This window comes from Pocillopora damicornis, chromosome 2 (genome assembly GCF_964200805.1).
Source record: "Pocillopora damicornis chromosome 2, jaPocDami1.2, whole genome shotgun sequence".
Classification (NCBI taxonomy): Eukaryota; Metazoa; Cnidaria; class Anthozoa; order Scleractinia; family Pocilloporidae; genus Pocillopora; species Pocillopora damicornis.
This window is the reverse complement of record NC_142671.1, coordinates 10857404-10878482: the sequence shown is the minus strand read 5'-3', so window position 1 is coordinate 10878482 and position 21079 is coordinate 10857404. Positions and strand designations below refer to the sequence as shown.

The following is a 21079-nucleotide window of genomic DNA, read 5'->3' as shown; positions in this document are numbered from 1 at the left end:
CTCTCCAAACAATTTTTTTACCCTATCACATTTGCAAACAATTTATTTTGTCTTTTCAGACCCTGCAAACAATTTTTTTTCAACATTTCTCATACCCTCCCTCCAGAAAAATGGTCCGTCCCTCACTCGAAACCTATAACTCTACAAACTAGCTGACATTGATCAGCCGGGTTTATTCTACGAAATCCGCTATCAAACCTTTTCTAACCCGATCATTGTTCGAAACCCCTATTTTGGGATCCTGGCTTGCGGACTGTATAAACTAATCTTTCTTTGGTTCCTTGAGGTTAAGAATCAAGAGTACGGTGGTTGAAACTGAACCCTGTTTCTGCTGTATTACATGCGACTGGGAAACTCAACCCTGAGTTCCAAACTTGTACCCTTGAATACAACAATTCTGCAACCCTCTTAGGAGGAGCAACATGGCCTAAGAAGAATTGAAGGTGTGCCCATCAGGAAGCAACATACAGGCTACTTAAAATCCGCTGGTTGAAAAGAGCAAAAATAACAACAAGGGCTTCATCAGGCCTTTAGATTGTCTTTCTTTTTTTTTTTTCTTTTTGTGCTATTTTTGACGGGAGTTAGGTAAAGGACATTTTATCAGAATGCTCCGACTGAGAAAACAAACTTCTAGCTAAAGGAGAGGGTTCAGGGACTCCAGTTTTCCAGAAAAGACTGGCAAATCTGTAATATACCTGGTTGCAGTCAAAGAGATATGTAAGCTGTGGCTACTAACAGCGACATTTACCATGGAGGTAAGCGCGATAATTTTTTATATTAATTCCTCTTCTTTTCTTAATTCTTACCGGTATATTTTAAACAGCGATCAACTCAAGAATCATTATTTTCATATGTCACTTCTAGATAATAAGGATCTATTCAAAATACCAGATGAGCCACGTCCCAAAACCCCAACTGGCCCTCCCCAAACTTTTAAATGGGCAATAGATCTAGATCTATAATCTAGATCTACAATATTAATAGATCTAGAGTTGTTCACGATTAAAATCCAAGCCAAACCATCCCTCTAAGTCCTATTGAGATAATGAAAACTTTTGAGAAATCAACGAATAATTTTTTTTTACGGGTGGAATGGTTCCTCTATATGAACAACGATCTGGCCCTGACGCATTCTGGTGAGATGGTGGTGGCAACTATAGTGATACTAGAATCAACGACATGTACTTTTGCTTCTCCTTTCGTGCAAACTCTGTGGAGCTTACACAAAATAAAAAGAATTTAACACCGTCTTTGGTGAGTTGATTAATTTATCAATCATTATCCAGCACTCCTTGTTGATAGAAAGTGGCTATGCAACTCGCTTCATAAGTATTGTGGGACTTTTTCCTTGTTATTCGATTTTAATTCCTTCGCCTGATGTAGAAACACAAGAAAAACAGCAATAATCTCGTTAACTTCGTGAAGCAGAAGGATATTTCCAATCTCAAAATCTTTACCTAAATCTTAAAAGGTAAGCACTACTTCCCGGTTATGGTTGGCAATGGTGTACTTGACATCAAGAAACCGGAGTAACCTCCCCCTCCCCTTTTCACTCCAGGGGTGATTACTTTGGCTATGCCAGTATACCTCAAAATGTGACTAGGAGCTAGTACTTCGGTTCATAGTTAAAATGACCAAAACAAATGAGTTGACTGTGATAACAAGATAAGTTTATTTCATTTCACATTATACACTAGTCGACTTGACTGATAAGCTTCCAATAACTAAATAACTGCAAAAATGTAGCATTAATTTTACTAAGACTCCCGTTATAAAGAGTCAAGTGTTAAAATGGCCATAAAATACATCACGCTGGCTCAAAAATGTCTTCAAATTATGAATACATTTGAATCTAAACAAATATTATAACTGACGAGTCTAAAATCAGGGCAAGATATTAATTGTAGACAACAAAATACTAAAAAGTTAAAAATCTCCTCCTAACCCATACAATGAAGTAATTCTTTACCAAATTATCATTATCATACTACAACTTACATCACACTCAAGCTATTATTTTACAGCAAGCCTTTAATTGAAGCAGCCCAGTCACGTTTTGCAATCTTGAAAACTTGAGCCTCAACTTTTCAAGATAGTAGCTATAATTTATTTTACTTGTTTCATTCTCTACCATTCTGGAATACCCCCAAATCTATTGTCTGTCTACTAAAAAGAAAATGAAATTATTAAGTAAAAATTTTCTGACAAACCCAAAGATTTAAATGAGAGATTGTTTCAGTGCTAAATTATGCAAACATTAGGTATGTTTTTGGAAAAAAATACACGAGTTGCTCCTTTTAATTAGAAATATTTGTGTTTGAAGCTAAACATCAATAGGGACTACATTTCTTAAAATTACATACTTTTGTCCCTGCATTCTAGTTTGAAAGTTAAATTTTTTCTAATTGTATCCATCAAGTACTGTTCTGTAAAAGTATACTGTGCTAGATCATTTTCCTTAATGGTCCTCTTTTTAATTTAGTGAATGAAAGCAATGAATATGAAGATTTCTGCATGACAAAGTTCTCTGCAAAATTGTGATGAAAGTTGGATGAATTTTAACAGAAATATTTTCATTGCATGTTAAAAGTAATTTGTGAACTACAACAGAAGGATGGATTCAATATCTAAAGGATAAATTTTAGTTTCCAAAGCAAAACAGCAAAACAAGCCTACTAACAGCTTGTAATACAACAGTAGTGCTAGGAATGAGATGTGTTTTCAGGCTTCAAGTGGAGTATAAGTATGTTCACTTCAACTATTGCCAAAACCTGTCTCCAAAGAAAAAAAGTATCACATACCTACACTAATACATACAATCTCTGTAATTTAAGGCTTGAATGGAGCTTATCAAGTTTGAGAATGACAAGAAAAGGTACAAACCTCTTTTAAACGTGATCAGTAAGGAGAGTTCATATACAAGGCAATGTCAGAAAAAAGTATCCTGTGTAAATGGAAGGTTAGTTAAGCCACCCTGCTTTGAACCAACTTTCCTTTTTATAATTTCCCCTCACAAAGTTGCCCTAATTCATCTTGAATATTCAATAACACAGAAAATATGTTATTTCTCCAAAGCTCAAATGAATTTGCTAGTTTCTTCTGTTTGGCTTCAGATTTCAATTCTGGTCAAGAATATCAGGTGTAAGGATGATAAACATTTTATCTGCAAAGTCACCAGGACCAATTTGGTTTAATTAGTTTCAAATAAAGTCACAAATACCTAAAATCACATACACGTGTGTTGAAAATTTCACAACTGTCCTGCAGTTGGCAGACAATGCACCTGATATACTAAACCATGACATCATGGCATCACTTATGAAAGGCAAGTTGAAAATTAAGATCAGAGCAGTAGAGAAAGTTGTTGTTCAAAGACATTTGCTTTACCATTATTAAAATTAGGTATATGGCTGGTTAAAACTATCCACATAACTGAAGAAACACTACACTATAACAGATGAAAACAATAATTATTGCAAACAATAGCCATTTGTGCAACTGCCAGAAGATGCACCAACAAAAGTTAATGGAGTGAAAAATTCCACTACCCACAAATCACAACAACTCAGGTTATCACTGTGAAATATCATTTGAACTGAGTAAGGTGAGTTGAGAGGTTTGGACCTGATACTAGCATTCTGGAGTCCTGAGGATGCACATTGACAGGCCTGTAAATACATGAACATGTACAGCCCTAAAAAGCAGTGGGTGCAGTTCATACATGCATCATTGTTTGGATTGTACTTTAACATTTAAAAACCCAAAACAATTCTATCACCTCCTACAAATGACTCTGCTAATTATTTGCAAGGTACACCTGTGTCCTATACTTTAACCTGACGCCCACTAAATATCTTTATCAACTAAATTTTTAATATTTTTGTAAAAGACTCTAGATTTTAAGGCAAGGACAACACCTTTTTATATTTTGGTTGACTTTATACAGATAAAAAGGAAGAGAAATCACCCTCGAACCCCAAAGCTAAATTATTTACATTAGCTTTAAGTTTGCTTACTTAGCTGGCAGTTTTGTAGGTGAACCTGAGTGTTACCCTTCCTCCTTACATCAAAGTTTCAATACCCGTACAAAACTGCTAATTAAGCAGGGAAAGCAACTACAAACTTTGCAATTGTAAAGAAGAGCTCCCTGAAAAACCCTGTCAGCTGATTGTCAGCTGAAAGTTAACCAACAGGTTACCAATATTAGTAATAGACCCAAGAATAAAAGGAAAAATAAAAATTTGACTGTAATTAATGTATACTTTTTAATGTTGAAGTTACTCTGTATACCTTGAATCACTTATACTGACTGTTGACTGACTGTCACCCAACAGGTCTGCTGAAAACTGTCAGCTAACAGTTGGCCTACTGTTGGCTGTCTGTCAGCTATCTGTCTCACAGACTGTCAGCCAACTGTCAGGTGACAGGTGTTTTTTAGGGAGATCTTGTTCACAATTACCACACTCTTAGTGTCAATCCTCATCATCTCGAGTTCCAGACAATGGTACTTCCATGGGTGGCAGAGGGACACGAGACATTGATGGAGTGATTGATCCTGGAGGGACACCATCACCAGCACCCTGTTGAGGGGTTGGCTTCTTGTACTTCAAGATCCCAAAATAACGCAGTAAAGCGAAGATAGGAATGAAGAGCACTGACGTTGATATAAGGAGGACAATGACAGCATAGCCCCATCCAGGATAATTTAAGTCCATTGTCTTGGACTGAAAAGACCAAACAGAAGGAAAAAAGGTTAACTTGGTTTCAACCTGTATGTGACATGTAGAAGTAGTTATACCTCAAACCTCTTTAAAGCCACATTCATCACCTAATCTTTATCTGCTTGTGAAATGTTATGTTTTGAACAGACAAATACAGATACTTTTGAAAGTGGACAACAATAAAATTGTCAAAGTGCAGTTTGATCATCCAGGTGAGTGTAGTCCTGAGAAGGACTGTTGTCAGTAATGGTGAAAAGTCATCATTACTGGCAACAGCCCTTCTCAGGACTACACTCACCCGGACAATCAAACTACACTATTACATGTTACCACCAGGTTCAAACCATTTACTGTAATGAAATTGTCCATGTTAATGTGTGGACAGTGTAGGCCCATGATTAGGTTTGTGATGCAAACCTTACCACTGTCTTTCTACAGTTGTAATTATAATTTACTTTTAAAGGTTAACTCTTTAACCTTCAGATCCTGTTTTCTCCCATCCATAGATATATCTTTTAGCTCTACTGTACTTCTGTTGCTTTTTTTATACCTGTGTTTCTTTGTACTTTTTCTACAACTTCTAGTTACTATTGTAACCTTTTGACCATGCAGTTGGTTTGCATTACAAAATTCATAGCTCTTTCAATTCAGTTTAATTATTATTAGGAATACAACCCAAGTTGACTCAACAATTACCAGTGATCAACAAATTTGTATGACTACAGAGCAGGCAAAACACATAACCTGTCCCATTAAAATGTTCATTTATAAGTACAATGCACTGACTATCCTACTAGTGTTAAAATCAGGCAGCTAATAGCCAATTATATTTGACAATTTTTAATAGTTTTGACAAACTTTAGCATGCATTGGACAAAATTGGCCAGAACACTTACAAGATTAGGATCCCATGCTGAATATGTCATAGGTGTGATTGCTAGATTGATGATGCTAGCAATGAGAATAACAGAAATGAGGAAAGGTGATACATAGCGCCAGCAGATCCTCCAGTATGCATGTGGTCTGAAGCCAATCATATACTGTATGTCATCTTCAAACCTGTTGAGGGGAAAAGAACAAGATGTCAGAGCAGCTTTGAAGAAAAACCATAAATATAACACAAAGACCTCCAATCATGGCTCCTCCACTGAGTTTTGTAAAGTACTCTTACCTTTCAATTGTGTAGATGTAACTGACACCAACAAGTTCAAACAGGCCGATGAACAGCAGAGGCAGTGTAGCACAGTAGTTATCAAACATCTGGAGCCAGTACTGTCCAGAATGCTGGGTAAACAGTAAACCAGTGATGTAACAGAAGACACAGATGATACCTGCAAATAAATCCCATGGTTAAGTTATGCTAACATTACTAGTTATTCCTGAAGTGGCCAAACTAAGAGAGCCCTGAAAGCTATTTATATTTCATATCTCACAACATTCTATACCTCATGACATGCACACTGATGAACAAGATATGACAAAAGAAATTCTTTGCCACCAGTGAGATACCATGCTTTAAACAGACATTTTGAACACTAAACATACAACTTTAAAGACCAAGACACCTACCAGTCATGATCTCTTTCCTCCATGGTACAATTTTCATGTCGTAAAATGGGGTGATGACTCCTTCCAGAGTTCCAAACATGCTGCCAAGTCCAAGGGTCAGCAACATTGTGAAGAACAGCACAGACCAGAGGGGTGAGGCAGGCATTTTGACTATAGCCTCAGTGAAAGCAATGAATGTCAGACCAGGGCCAGATGCAGACTGCAAAATTAAAGAAACATCACCTTGAAGATCTGTGCATGCACAAGCAACTGAGAATCACAGTGGGAATAGCCTGGTATGTGGTTAGCGGTTATAGGATTGATACGGCATGGAAACAATTAGCAAAATAGAGTACTTGAATTTTAAAGATTTGTACCAGGAATGTGAGATAAAAACCTCAACCTCCTAGATCCAGTTTTTTGTTGTATTTGTTTTGAGCTTTTGTGTGATAGTCAAGTCTTTGGCATACATATTACAACATAAATGGTATACAACAATAAGTGAAGATAGCATATAGCAACAACTATGAAAACAAAACATGTACTCGCCCACTTCTAACATGTACATATTTAAATCTTTATGCAATGAAGAGTTATCCAAATGACCTACGTAGTAACATATTTTGATCTGTGCTAGATTGACATCAATATCATTTTTATTGTGTGTACCTTTATTCGAAATAATGCATGAATTCTTCTGGTTATTGCAATAAGATAACCTCCGCCTTACCTCTGAAAGCCAATATTCCAAGTCCTTACACTTCAAAGCAACCAAGTCAGTTCCATTAGTGTTGTTTATGGCTCCATAAAACTCTTGACAATCATGGAAAGAACGAGTGGCCTAAAAAGATACCAAATATTAAAATGTTTACCTACAAGTGATGCCACAACAAAGCTCTCTGAAGTAAAGTAAGAGAGTATTTTCTAGTTCTAAAGGAAAGAGATGAATAGGGTTGCAGACTAAAATATTAAGTACTACAGATCCAGAAATAATGTTGAAATAACAGATCGGGTGAATAAAAACTGAGAAAATTGCCTGGTTTCACCAACTTAAAAGCTAGAAGTTAGATTTTTGTTACTCCCAAAGAATGAGAGTAAAAAATTAAAAGGAAGAAAAATTGGAAAGCATAGGAAAAATGAGTGGAACATATTTAAGTATACTGCATAAACAGTTAAACCATAAATAATACACAATTTAACATTGTGGGGGTCATCTATTGGGAAGAAAAATTCTTGATTTCACAAAAGTTACAAATACAAAACTGGTCCTTTCCAGTTCTTCAACACGATGTGATTCTCAACTTAAACTCTTGAAAGATACAATTATAGACATCAACTCAAAAGAAGAAAAAAAATAGTTTTAGGGAGTTTGACAGAAGACTATACCAACAATATCAGCATTGTGTTATCTTTACAAGTAACAGGATAAGGGTAAAGTGTATAAAAGGCTCAGCATAATAATCTTATGGCAAACCTTGAATCCAAGGATGCTGAAAATAACAATACTGGCAAACACTGATGTTCCACAGTTGATCAATGAGACCATAATAGCATCGCGGTGGCAGTTGTTGTGCACTGGATTGTAACTGGACATGGCAATAAGTCCTCCAAAGGCCACACTTAGAGAAAAGAAAATTTGTGTAGCAGCTTCCAGCCACACTTGAGGATTTGCGAGCTTTGAAAACTGCAATAAGAAATTTGGGGATGATGAAGAAATGGATGAATAATCCATTGAGCCACTAGTATAGGGTGACAACACAGAGATTTCAACCATGCTAATCCAGCAAAAAACCCTCCTATCACTGCTGACCTTCTGTTTTCATGAAATCCTTCGTCCTTTTTCTTTTTTCAAAAATTTCTTAACTCTTTAAACCCTAAAAGTGACTACCATCTAATTTCTCCCCACAATATCACCCCTGAATCACAGATTAATGTCACGAGAATAAAAAAAAAGAATCATCAATGAAAAAAGCTTTTGATTGGTAAACAAATTCTTCTTGTCAGCACCTTCGGAAATGTATAAAGAACAGTACAGAGAATATGCATACTGATGTTGGGGTGTCAAGGGTTAAGTCTTTCTTTCCTTTATGGCATCCCAGTGTAAGCCCACAAAAGGCATAGTTGGTGATATGCACAATAGTAAACCTTCCTCAAGTGTGGTACTTGATTAGATCATTGGATATTTGCAACCAAACACTGTAATATTCTAAGGTCCCTGACAAACATTTTATTGAAAGACCAGACACTAACCTGGGGTTTCAGCATGTGAGCAATTCCAGCACCAGCACCTTCCAAGCTGACACCACGACCAAAGAAGATGGTCAGGACAATGTAAGGGAATGTAGCAGTAAAGTACACAGCCTTAAAATTGATAAATAAACCAACACTAGTAGAGTCCTTATCAGACCTTTTCCAACAATTTTTGGATTATGTTCATCCATTTAGCCTCGTCAGTTAGTGAAAGAGACTTGGACAAAGTGGACTTATGTTAAATTGGGAGTAAGGGGGGGAGGGAGGGGAGTAAGACAGTCTAAACCAAACATCCTCGATTTTAATATTCCCAAAAGTTTGCACCTTTGGAATTGGCACTGAAGATGATTGAGGTTTTAGTGGATTTTAGGACTAAAATTGTCCCTCTCAATACAGTCTTATATAAGCATAGAGTAACCAGTTATGAGTTACCTTTCCTGCTGACTGAACACCTCTCATCATACACAGGAACACTACAGCCCAAGCCACTAACAGCACAAGGACAAGATGCCAAACAAGACCACCACTTTCCTCAATGGATGGAGTCACATCAAGGGCTTTTCTGTACCAGTAAAACTGTGTGCGACCAGCCTCTTTACACTCTTCTAGCAATGTGCCATTATCCAGTCTGGGGCACGTGGAATATGGTAGAGGGTCTTGAAATGAAGCAAACAGATAGTAGAAGCACCAAGAAATGACCATGTTGTAGTACATTCCCACAAGTAGACAGACAACAACACAGGCATAACCAACACCCCCAAGGTATGGGTGAATGGCATTCCATACTCCAACAGATCCTTGTCGCAGACTCTGGCCAATGGCAAGCTCAAGGAAGAACAGTGGGATACCAATGAGGAAAAGACTTAAGAAGTATGGAATCAAAAATGCACCTGTAAATGAAAAATAGTTTTGTTAAACTGATACATGTTTTGTATAGGAAGTGCTTCATAATTGTTTGTTGGTTAAGTTACCTATGAGCTCACAGAGACAAACATCTTATAGATTAGAAAACAATCTTAAATTGTATTCAGGAGTAGATTTCAGACTAAAGTGGCTGTAGGGCTGGTACTTCCCCTTCCTTGTTGTATTTTACAAATGTCTGAGCAACCAAACTACAAGTAAAAACTACTAGGAGAGGAAGGGGAAGTCTTTTTGTCTTGCTGTAATTTCTCTGTCTCCCTCTGAATAAACCATTTTAGCTGCCCCCGTTCCTAACACTTTAAAGCCATCTAGTCTAATCTCTGATTTTCAATGCAACATTACACTATGGGAGAACACAATTTTTTCTTTTTGGAGCAGGGGGGAGGGGGCACATCAGAAAAAAAATCCCCAGAAGCTCAATTATCACAATACTTGGATGTTTTAAAAAGTCATGCAATGTCAAGATCATCTTCATTTTGATTTCATATGATACAGATCTACTGTTTTATTGAACTGTTGGATTAAAAATTTCAGCAAATAATTTACAACAGTCAATTACTGAATCTTTAGAACCTCAAAATTGTATGGAATATGAAATATTGATGACTGTTATCACTCTGCTCATGTTCAAAGAACCTCTGGCAAATCTATCTCCCGAACTGATAAACTGAAGTAAATTCTGGAATGTCAATTATTGGTAAAAACATGTAAATTTCAAGTAAAAGGACAAAGCAATGAATAAATATTCCTTTAAGAAACACTGTCAGAAGTAAGTCCATTTCCAGAGAATCTGTTTGCATTTATAGCTTTGACAAACGAAAAGGTGGAAAATGTATGTCAAGCATATTGCACTGACTGATATTTTAGTGACTGTAAATATTTTGATGTAAAATCTTCTATGTTTAAACAAAGAGTTGTTTTGAATTTCTTGCACAACCACATACAACTGTCTCTAATCTGTTTTGCTACAATAAACAATGACACATCAAGTAAATAATTATCTCATGAAGATGCAATTACAGAGCATCACTCCTACAAGATACAAAGGGCAGTTAATCTGTGCAAAACCATGTTTTAAACTATCCTCATGCTTCATCTAAATGCTGATTTTTGTGAACAGTGTTGATTTGTCCCTGGAAAAACGATGACTTACTTTAAACAATTATCTGAAACCGCGGCTCAAGTTTGATCTCTGGTGAATAACCGGCCCTCAAACAGCGCACTTTTTCATCCTTTGGACTGCCTAATCAACATTCAGTGTGAACAGACCCAATCCAAATTTAATTTGCGCTTATCTGTTGATAATATTCATGTTATCACTAAAGATTAACAAAAGAAAACAAAGCGACCTTGATTACATTATTTTACAACAACTACAGCCACTTGACAAATAAATTTATGTTCAAAACCATTGTGAAATATTGTTGTGAAACGCATTGGGCAACACAAAGGCGGGTTGCGGCTTGTCACAAAAGAGCCTTAGCATGAACCAGTCACACACACGTCCGAGAGCGTGACAGTATCCGAATATAAATCATTCTACTATGAACGTTCCGATCGACAGAAGACCGATCCATTTGTCTCGCATTAAAGTCTTTTACAAAATCATTTGTCTGGCAATTCTTTGAGATGCTTCAGTACTGAAAGGTAAAAAACTGAACGCGGGAATTTTGGCGTGAATCAGCGCAAACACACACATAAAAATATCTGAGATAAGCGAAGCACGCAATTTTCTGAATGGAGCGACCTGTTTCTTCGTATTTTGCGGAGGAAATGTTCATCGTCGATAAAATCAGCCAGACGCACTTAAGCTAAACAAACAAGAGAATCGTTTGCATCTAAACGAGCGAATACGTGTCGCGTACAGGTCTATTTAAAAAAAAAAAGACCACAATACTTTAATCGGTTTCGCCTTCTGCATCCAGTAAGGTAGAACTAAACAAAGCCCTTCACCAGTTAAGCAGTAAAAAAAAAGGGTAATACGATATCTCTAAGACGATTTTCAAATACCCATGATGTTAATTTCCCGTCAATAGTTAAGGTCTGACCCAAGATTGCTTTTGAATATTATTTTCATGCACAAATTTATTCAGACCGAAGACGGTAAATTAATCTTAATCCGAAAAATTTTGAAATAGGCGTTATTTAGTTATCAATAATACAAATAAGATTGCCAGTCTGCCAATTTAACCTGTGATTAATAATAATCGAGGGGTGGACCTCCTCTAGGGTTTAGTACGTAACCTTTCAACCGATTATATGTTAAGGTTTGCCCCGGACAAAAAGGCCTCAAACAGGTACAAATATCGGATAAAATACCTCCTCCGCTTTTTTGACAAAGATAAGGAAATCTCCATATGTTTCCAAGACCGACCGCGAAGCCAACAGTGGCCAAAATAAATTCTATCTTGTTCCCCCATCCTCCTCTGTCGTCCGCCACAGCCACCTCTGGCACAACATCGCCATTTTTGGCTGATTTTTGTTCCTGGATTTCTAAATTTTTCTCCAGAGCATCCGTGACAGTTACGTTTACGACGCCATCCTTTTGATCTGCTGAAGACATGGCTGGAAAGAAACCTCCTTTTCAGCGAACGGACGGATATCAAATGCGCACTTGCTTCACCTCGAGGAGCATATGAAAACAAACACTGGTGGATGCAATGCACGTGGGAAGATCAAATTTCACTCATGACCTCTGGAGTCTTCACTTTACGTTCCCTTAGGCTACTTCTTTCTCGAAGAAAAGCTCTAAATCGCACGACTTAATAATGATCCGAATTCCTCTCACTGTAAAATAGTACTACGCTACTTGTGAAGGCCAAAGTTTGAATGAACTAGAAGAAAACCATTCCGACTCCGGTAGATTATAATTGGCAGGTGCCAATCTTTTTGCCGCGTTTTTGGGTTAATTTATTTGATCTTCAAACTCTATTTACTCTCTACGTCCACAAAAGTCAGATGGTTAAACATTTCTGGACAAAAGAGGTGCAACTTCGCAGACTTTCTTTTAGTTTTAAAACTCTTTGTTTACATGAGTTGTGTTGTAGACTTACGGGGACATCGGTTCAAGCCTGTTCGGAGGTATCCTGCAGAGCTTTGGATAATTTAGGAAACGACCCATCAAATCGAATTTCAGCGCAAATACGATCGTGAAAATTCGTCTTCGCTTCGTAACGAGGACATCTACCTCGAATCATCTGCCTACTACCTTCCAGTTAGCTGCCCGAGAATAAGACAAAAACCGAGGTAAGTTTGAAGATAATCTTTCGGCCTACGTCGTGTAACTGTTGCAGCAGACTTCGTACAGCTCTTGTTACAGTGATTTTTACTGCCCATTTACATTACAGCTCGGGAAACACAACTTCTGTTTTCAAGTTGACTTGTTAGTTTCATTGTATTTGGAAATGGAAGCAATTTCCGTTTGCCCCAATTTTCGTTTGTAGTTAATAAGTAGACCAGAGATGCCGTTTGCATATCACATTGAAGATGTAAACCACATGCAAACAAGACGGCACGAAGGTATGTGAAATTCAATTACCTCTATATCAATAACTTGATCCCAGAACTTACCGAACTATTGTCCTAGAAATCAGGCAATTGTGGCGAAAAAAGACCTTGAAAATAAATCCTCCCAATTTTCAAGATTTTCCTGTGATTTGACTTTGAACTTGCGAATATCACGGTTTAGGTGTTACTGAATTAAGCTGGTAACACAATCATAACCAGTTTGCTCTTAGGCTTTACGTTAAGACAATGCTATTTCTGCTTGTTCTTGAGGGAAGGAGAGATAGTTTTAATACACTTTTTACAAGAAGTGATATGAATTTGTCGACAATTTTTTTTCCAGATATATTGAAGCGTAACATATCATGAGCATCGAGAATATCAGGTTGCAAAAAAAAAAAGATAAAATTTTCTACAAAAGGAATGAAAAGAAACAGCCGGCGGGGTAAAATATTGAAAAATAAAGTATGTTGCTAAAAAAATAAAAAAATTCTGGTCACATGACACATCATGCGCGAAAATAAAGGCGGGAAGAAAAACGTAAACAAATACACGTGATACAATATGAACGAAGGCAGATTCCTACAAGCCATTGATTATGAAAAATAAATTGCCCTCTGTTCTTCGAAGTAATCGCCCTTTTCGTTCGATTTAACGATATAGAGTTAAAATTAATTTTGTGATTGATACGAATTTCTGGCGAGGTAACCACTTATATAGGAGAACAGAAGTTAGCTGGCAAACGAGATCGCAGTGGAAAGTTAAATCATTATGCTAATAGAATAGGAACGAAGGCAAAAAATATTGATTTGATTTGCTTGTACTAGTGATGGGCTTGAAATGGAGCTTCGATACAGAAAGAAAACTAATGAATTTAACGGCATTTTGTTTCTTCGTAAATCCACTTCACTTTAAAGTGTGTAAGGATATTTAACCTTTGCGACTGACCACGTTCGTGGTCATGCAAATCGATTTACCTAAATCGTCTGTGGCGTATAGTAATTCACGGTTTATTTTACATTTGTTCACATTTCCACAAAAGGTTCTCGAATAAACGTTTCTGTTAATATAGCAGCAGAGATATTCAAAAGATACATGCACTTTGTGGAATGGTGGCGCATTTCGGAAACGCAAATTTTTCACTTCGTCATTGTGGTCAAATGCGAATGAATGGCGGAAAAGCTTTGTTTACTTGTAAAGGAGAATACAACGAGGAAGAGGGGAATAAGAGCAGAGAAGAGACACTGTGAGGCTGACTTTGTCCTAGGAAAGAAAGAAACCTTGAAAAGTCTTTAAAGTCCAGCAGGAATTTTTAGAAAAATAGAGCGAAAACTTTAGTTTCGTGTTGGTTGTAAAATCAGTCAATTTATCACATGAAAGGTTCTATTGATGAATTTAAAATATCACATGTTTTAACTCGATGAAACACGTGGAAAAAAGTATTCTTTCCGCAGAAACAGAATTTTCATGTGAAATACCTAGATAATTTCATAGCTAGGGAAATTAAGATCTTTTTTTTTCGACAAAAGCTCTTTTTTTCCGTTAATTCTTCGTCCGCTGAACTCCTGAGCGGGAAGGTTTTACACAGTTCCACACAAAACAAGTAGTAGAGAAAATGCTATATTACCTCCACCATTTTTCTGGCAAAGATAGGGAAAACGCCATACATTTCCAAGACCAACCGCAAATCCGATGGCAGCGAGAATGAACTCTATTTGATTGCCCCACTTGCCACGGTCGCTATCAGCTTCGTAAATTCGAACTGTTACTCCATTACTTTCTATGTCGGTGGTCGGATGCGGATTATTGATCTCCCCAATTTCCTCGTTCTCGACGTTGAAGGTGATTTTCTTGGTGTCTGAATACTCAAGATCTTCTTCTTTGGCCATTTCCAAACCTCTGAATAATGAACTCACTGTTTACGACCCTGCAACACAAAACACAACAATTGAACACCATCAATTCAGGTCACGCGGAAAGCAGCTGACCAGGCTTAGTTGATATCCGAATGGTCTTATTTTGGTGAACCTCCTACGCGCTGAATTTTATATCCAAATGGTCTTATTTTGGTGAACCTCCTTCGCGCTGAATTTTACTCCCTGATACTTTCAGCTAACGTGTGAAAAATTGCTCACAAGAGCTTCGATTCTGTTTCTTGTATTATATTTATGCAGGAGCTCATACTTTCTCGTTTCTCGAATGTTTAAAAGACCCTTTATCAGCAAGTTTGCAATTAGTGACCACGATAAATGTGAAATTTGTCAAGACGATTCGGAGAAAATGTTTAACATTCGGTGGTTACCGGTAATAGCTGTTATCACTGGAATATTTTCCTCGATCAATGGTCTGACTTTAAACACAGGCTAAATTGAAAATAATACTCTCAGCTTTTTAAGAAAAAAGTTTAAGAAACTCGAGTAAAATTGTCTCATTCGACCTCGGTCACAGCTGATCCGTATCGATATCAGAAAAAAAAATTCTGAGTGATCATGCGAAGCGAAAGGTTTCCCTCTTTTTTTGATCGAAAAAGAACTTATGTGAGATCCTAACGCCTCCTCGAAAACTAAAGGCCTCTCTACGTGGTTACTGACCAAAAAAAAAAATAAATAAAATAAAAATCACATAGAACCCCAGTTGACTACTTTCACAAACTCATCTCTTTGTGACGTCAGAGTTGGCTCCTACTTTCGTCAACAAAGCTGTCAAAACAAGAAAACAAGTGACTCTCTTGAGGTGAGCCAAGTGTGAACTCGTGTAGGAAAATGATTTCATTGTTCAGGGGCTATAATGTTTGTCTCTGTCCTTCAAGGAGAAGGCAGTTTTTTCAAGGCGCTAAGGTCCCCTATCATCGTCGCTATACAGCTTTTCAATTCATGACTTGAACTTATATTCGATGATGTTCAGGTTTTACAAACTCCCCACACGGAATAAATTTCACTTCGGTAGGGAAACAAATACCATGTGACGCATCAAGAGGGCCTCGCTTTCAGGAAGCCGAGAAATTTCCCGCCAAGGTTTGATGATGTCCTGGGGCCTCGTGTACCTTGCGAAAATCACGCGAGGCGCGACAACTTCAAGGTCACGATCGCTTGAAAAGTTCGAAGTTTTTAAGTGGGAAAGAAATACGTTTTCTCTGACGTACAGAGCAAAATTCCCACAAATTTGGTCGCCAGTTGGCAAACTGACGACAAGAGACGTTATATTTCAGCTCAGTTTTGTTCAACCGAGTCTGAAACCTGTAAAGGCCGGAACTTTCTCCTTCTTTCAATTCAAGAATTTGATCGTGGCGCAATACAGTTGTAAGGGCAACAATACACACGTTTCAATTTCAATTGAATTCCCTGGTTATGGGGTAAAATGTATTCTGTTTGTAGGTGATGTACTCTTTAGTAGTACACAATTAAGAACCCTCATATATGATCACCAAATATTTAGTAATGCGGAAAAAAGCTGGTAATTTATTAATCTTCCATTTTCCCATGTGCTATGGGGATGTACCAGCAATTCATAACAATATTAACTTAAAATTGGCTTTTGAAAATCAAGAGTATGATTTACTTATTCTTTATGATGTTTCAAGAGAAAATTCGGTTTCAAAATACGGCCATTCAAAGGGAGTGTGTGACTTATTGTTTTGCTGCACTGCACAGAAAATATACTGATGAATGGGCTGAACTGTGGAAGCCATGAATTATGGAAAATATTTTAGAATGATATCTATGATATAGTCCTTACCTGCTAGAGTTGATCGACAGCCGCGAAATACTTGGCACAGGGACGAAGAGCGATTTACTAACTTGGCAAAGATTTAGAGAGCTCTTTTTATTTGGAAATTTCAACCCGTGCGTTTCTGCCGGTCTCTTCCCGGCATTGACAGGATGTGGCATATTTACAAATTGTAACCGATGTCAGCTTTTAGACTTGTCATGTCTCAAAGATATTTGAATGCTTTCCAAGACATACAGTGAATTTTTAGGACAATAGCGGCTAGCAATCGTTACTGACATTTACGTTGTTTTTTTAATTAATTCACACCGAGTGTCTGTATTTTGGTGGAAACTTTACGAGTACGGATTTCTATGCTTTTCCCGCTAAGGTCCCTGTTAAGTATCAGTTGAGTCACTCCACAGGAAGCATAAACATTAAGATTTTCGTGCTCAACTGAAACAGGCTCAAGGCGGATTTCTAATTCAGAGCGTTTGATTATACAAGATCAAAAGTTGATATTTCGTCATTCGCCACCACATTGTTAAAAGGCTTGAGAACCGGCAAGTTGGCTTTTGTTTGTGAATCCATAAAATTTGTTAGTGGCGATTCAAGACACGTTTTAATTCATCTTTTGCACGAGGGAGAAACAATTCCATAACAAGTAAAATACATACACCAAATTTGCCAAGTGATTGGATGATTAAGATATTGAATTGTCTCGTATTAGGAGCGACCTTTACATTTTTCAATTTCCATTTACTTCTTATGGATATATATTTGTACGTCTATTGAAATAAAATTCAGCGCCAGTATTAGAAAGCTTTTGAAGGAAAACAAGAAAAAAACGTTTCCCACGGGTTTTGAAGCTTCGAGGCCTTTCATTGTTGTTTAAACGCACGTAACTCGGTTTTGCGTCTTTGTAAAACAGTTCAATATGTCAAGTAGATTCTTATCTTCTTGACACGTTTCCAGTGAAAGTGAACCGTGAAACCTACTTTTACGGGTCGCGGTGCAACAAGACAAGTCACGCTACCTTAACCGAAAGTCAAGGGATAGTTTCACTTGGTTTCACATGATGGTGTTTCTGAGTCACATTTGCGGTCGAGAGGTTATCAAGATATTTTTTATAACTCATGGATGATGCAGAACTGTAATTTCAGGTCTCTTCAATGACTTAACGTTATTTTTCTGGTTTGTTGAAATCATTTGTTTTGTATTACAAATGTATCGCGTGCGCGGAGGGCAAGCTTGTTAACGAAGCTTATATAAAAGCATGCCTGCGGATAACGTGTTCTATTTTTGGTTGAACTTTCTATGCTCCGCAAACTCGAAACACTAACTCTCTTTTTAAGAAAATGGGGAATTCTACGTTCTGCAAGGCTACTTTGCGAGAAGAAGAGAGATGATTTTTCTGCATGTGCCACTTCGTAACAAGGCAACACAGTTTCTTTAATATTCTTTTCCAATCTTTTACGCATAAATATTGGAAAATTAGATGACAAAAATTTTGACTACACCTCAGCAGGTTGTCTCAAAAGTGAAGCGCCATAATTCTTTGAAATTCTATGCTGGAATTGCTATTCATGCCGCGTAACCAGCTAAAGTGGATCACTGCCAATCACGCGGCACAACACACACAAATCACGTGTGAATTTTGAATGGTATGTTTATATTACAGATATCTGTAGTTTTGTGTTGTCTAAATCAAGCGATCTTAAATTGATAGACTGTTGAATCACCAACTTTGCGTGAATAAACAATATTAAAATAACATCTCTTTATTTTGTTTTACACAATACGTTTTGTAAGCAGGTCCTCCAAAATCGCGTGCTAATCCGAAAACATAGCGTGATTTGAAATTTAACTTTCAACTTTCAACTTCTCAGCGCCGAACACCTGTTAGGATGAAATATAATTATATTGTCATTTAACTCGATGGTGGAACCTAAACAGTATCACGTGAACACGAGACGAACTGTTTCGAAACAAAATTGATTTTTCTCGGCAGTTTTTAACACCAAGGATACCTTTAACAGTGGTTTGAGAGCAAGCATAGGAAGGAACTATGCATTTGCAGTTTCTTGAAACGTACGGAAGTAGTGCGATGAATGGAATTGAAATGAGAACTTCCGTATTTCAAATCCTACCTTGCGATTCATTTGAGTCTCATTTTCGGTAGTGCCGAAATCACGCGTTTCGTCAATTACCAACTGGTTTACCTCCCTACTAATGAGATTTATAGCTATTTGCTTTCAATTATTCTACATGACGAGATAAGAGTCCCCAAATATCATAGCGCTGCTAAAGACATCCTCACTTAAACCAATATTTATTTATTCTGGATTTTCGATTTAACCTCAGTGGAACACAAATATTGTCAGGACACTTTAAAAGTGACTTCTCCAAACAGGGCACTCCAATACAAACCCCACAGTTATTGCTGGCCTGGTTGCTAAGGATACGTATCGCTGACCTCGTTATCGATTCATTAAGCCAGATAAGACATTGTTCCTTATCAGTCATTGAGTCTCTTATTATTTTCGCAAAATTTCGATAAAACTTGTCGAAAACTCTATCAATATTTTTTGTTATTTTTGGAATGTCTGGTAATTTCCAAAAAATGCAAAGCTGGATGTTCTGTGGGAGTTCTGTATCGAGCGCCCGAAAAATGGTGGCTGCTAAAGGTCGAATAATTATCCCCTGCAGGAAAATGAAATTTTCCCCTTGAAAGCATACACTGACTGGGTCAAAGTTGTCTCGATCTATTCACATGACAATGCGTTAAACTCTTCCGCTAATTATATGTTTGTATTTTATTGTCAGATGATCAAATAATTACGGACATATTATTATCACTTTCGATGCATGGCGTCTTAGAAAACTTAAATCTAACTGATCGGGGAACACTTATTTTGTACTTAAAGTAAGTGACCTGTAAAATAGCGACACGGTTCAATCCTTTTGTCCTCTAAAACGACGGTGTTTTGTTTATATTGCTCGTATATTTTGACCCACGTATTGTTTCGCTACAATAACGTATTTTTCGAATATATTAAAGAACTGTACAAATTCTCCGAAAGATGATAAGAAACCTTCCCTTGCGCAAAAAATATCAGTTTCCTATGTTATCCAAAACGAGCCGTTAAAGCACAATTAGAATGATTGGATTAATCATAACTAAGCTTAGTTCAAGTAAAGAGTACATATTTCAAGTGAGGTGGTATAACAATACTACAATCTCTACTGAGACCTGTACAAAAATTGTGCAATAAGTTTCACAAGGAGATTGCCTATAGCCTAAGTCAAAAAATGCTGATTAATTTCATTAGTTCTATAACGATATGATAGAATTATCTAAGAAAAAAGTTCTCCCGCCACGTGCACGTGGACACTACAAAGGTCACGTGAAAATTTTTATGAAAGATTTGTCTTCGAGCGACATGGAGCTTCGAACTAACAAAACACTTCCTTTAGCTCATAAAACCATTGCCATTTTTGTTAACTTCCCCTTTTTCTCAGTAACAAAATTTTATTGTCTCAAGCAGTTTCCCAGTGTGACATCAAATTCTGACTGGTCGTTTCTTCTCATCCAGTGATTAATGTTTAACTTCGACCCAACGCCTACGTTTGTGTTTACATGAGCTCACATGTTCGATTTACGGCAAGCGCTTAAAAACCATCGAAATAATCCCTCCGGCACAAAGATAAAAAACTAGTGAATGAATCGGAAGTCACTTAAAGACAGAGAACAATCTATTTCGTAGAAAGAAGGGAGTCGTAATCTAGTAAAATAGTCGAATTCTTCGTGTTTACGGTGCCTGTTGCCTCGTTTCACCGTGTGTTTTGAATGACTTTGAAACTCTACGGTGGTCTCTCTGCGGTTTTCCTGACCACCTAATCGCAAATAGCTGTCTTAAAATATTTAAATATGAGATGTATCAACTGAAAAATCACCCAAAACATACCAATAACTGAGATCCGAAGGGCTTCACTGACTACCGTCTATATACCACGTGGAATACGCACAAATAAGTCGAAAGTAAAAGTCGCTCCAGCTTGAAATCTTAATTTGCATAAACTACCACACAAAAGAGCAAATCAAGCGGGAACTAAGTAGCCAATCAGCCCCGTCGTACTTAATTCATTCCTCTTTCTCTATCTATTGCGCAACGGTATTGGGTCTCTAGTCAGACAGTTCAGGTTTTACCTGTATCTTTCGCCTCGACAAAGCATGAAGAACTTGTTTCTTCTTCACGTTGCTCTTGGCGTGATATTTCTCTGAAATATGGATTGTTTGAACGAAAAGAAAGTAAGATTTCCGTGAACATGTTGTTTCGCAAGTTTAGTTCAACAAGAAAAAATGAAACTTCAATATCGTTTTGAAGGCACGTGCTAATCTCGAGGGAAATATGTCTTTCAGAAAGACT

The 21079-nt window shown here is 37.2% G+C and overlaps 1 protein-coding gene across 3 annotated transcripts; it reads right to left on the bottom strand.

Moving 5' to 3' along the window:
* Positions 1 to 1648: 1648 nt before the first annotated feature.
* Positions 1649 to 20829, bottom strand: LOC113670859 (sodium-dependent neutral amino acid transporter B(0)AT3). Of its 3 annotated transcripts, none has more exons than XM_027187054.2 (10): positions 20618 to 20829; positions 14572 to 14871; positions 8952 to 9409; positions 8520 to 8630; positions 7744 to 7953; positions 7000 to 7110; positions 6291 to 6489; positions 5893 to 6052; positions 5618 to 5780; positions 1649 to 4724 (listed from the first exon to the last, which is right to left on the bottom strand). In XM_027187054.2, exons 2-10 carry the CDS (start codon positions 14831 to 14833, stop codon positions 4473 to 4475), a joined length of 1926 nt encoding a protein of 641 aa, XP_027042855.2. In that variant the 5' UTR covers positions 14834 to 14871; positions 20618 to 20829; the 3' UTR covers positions 1649 to 4472. The 3 variants fall into 3 exon arrangements, with proteins under 3 accessions (XP_027042855.2, XP_027042857.2, XP_027042858.2); XM_027187056.2 differs by lacking the exon at positions 20618 to 20829 and adding an exon at positions 16680 to 16842; XM_027187057.2 differs by lacking the exons at positions 14572 to 14871; positions 20618 to 20829 and adding an exon at positions 11760 to 12287.
* Positions 20830 to 21079: the final 250 nt, after the last annotated feature.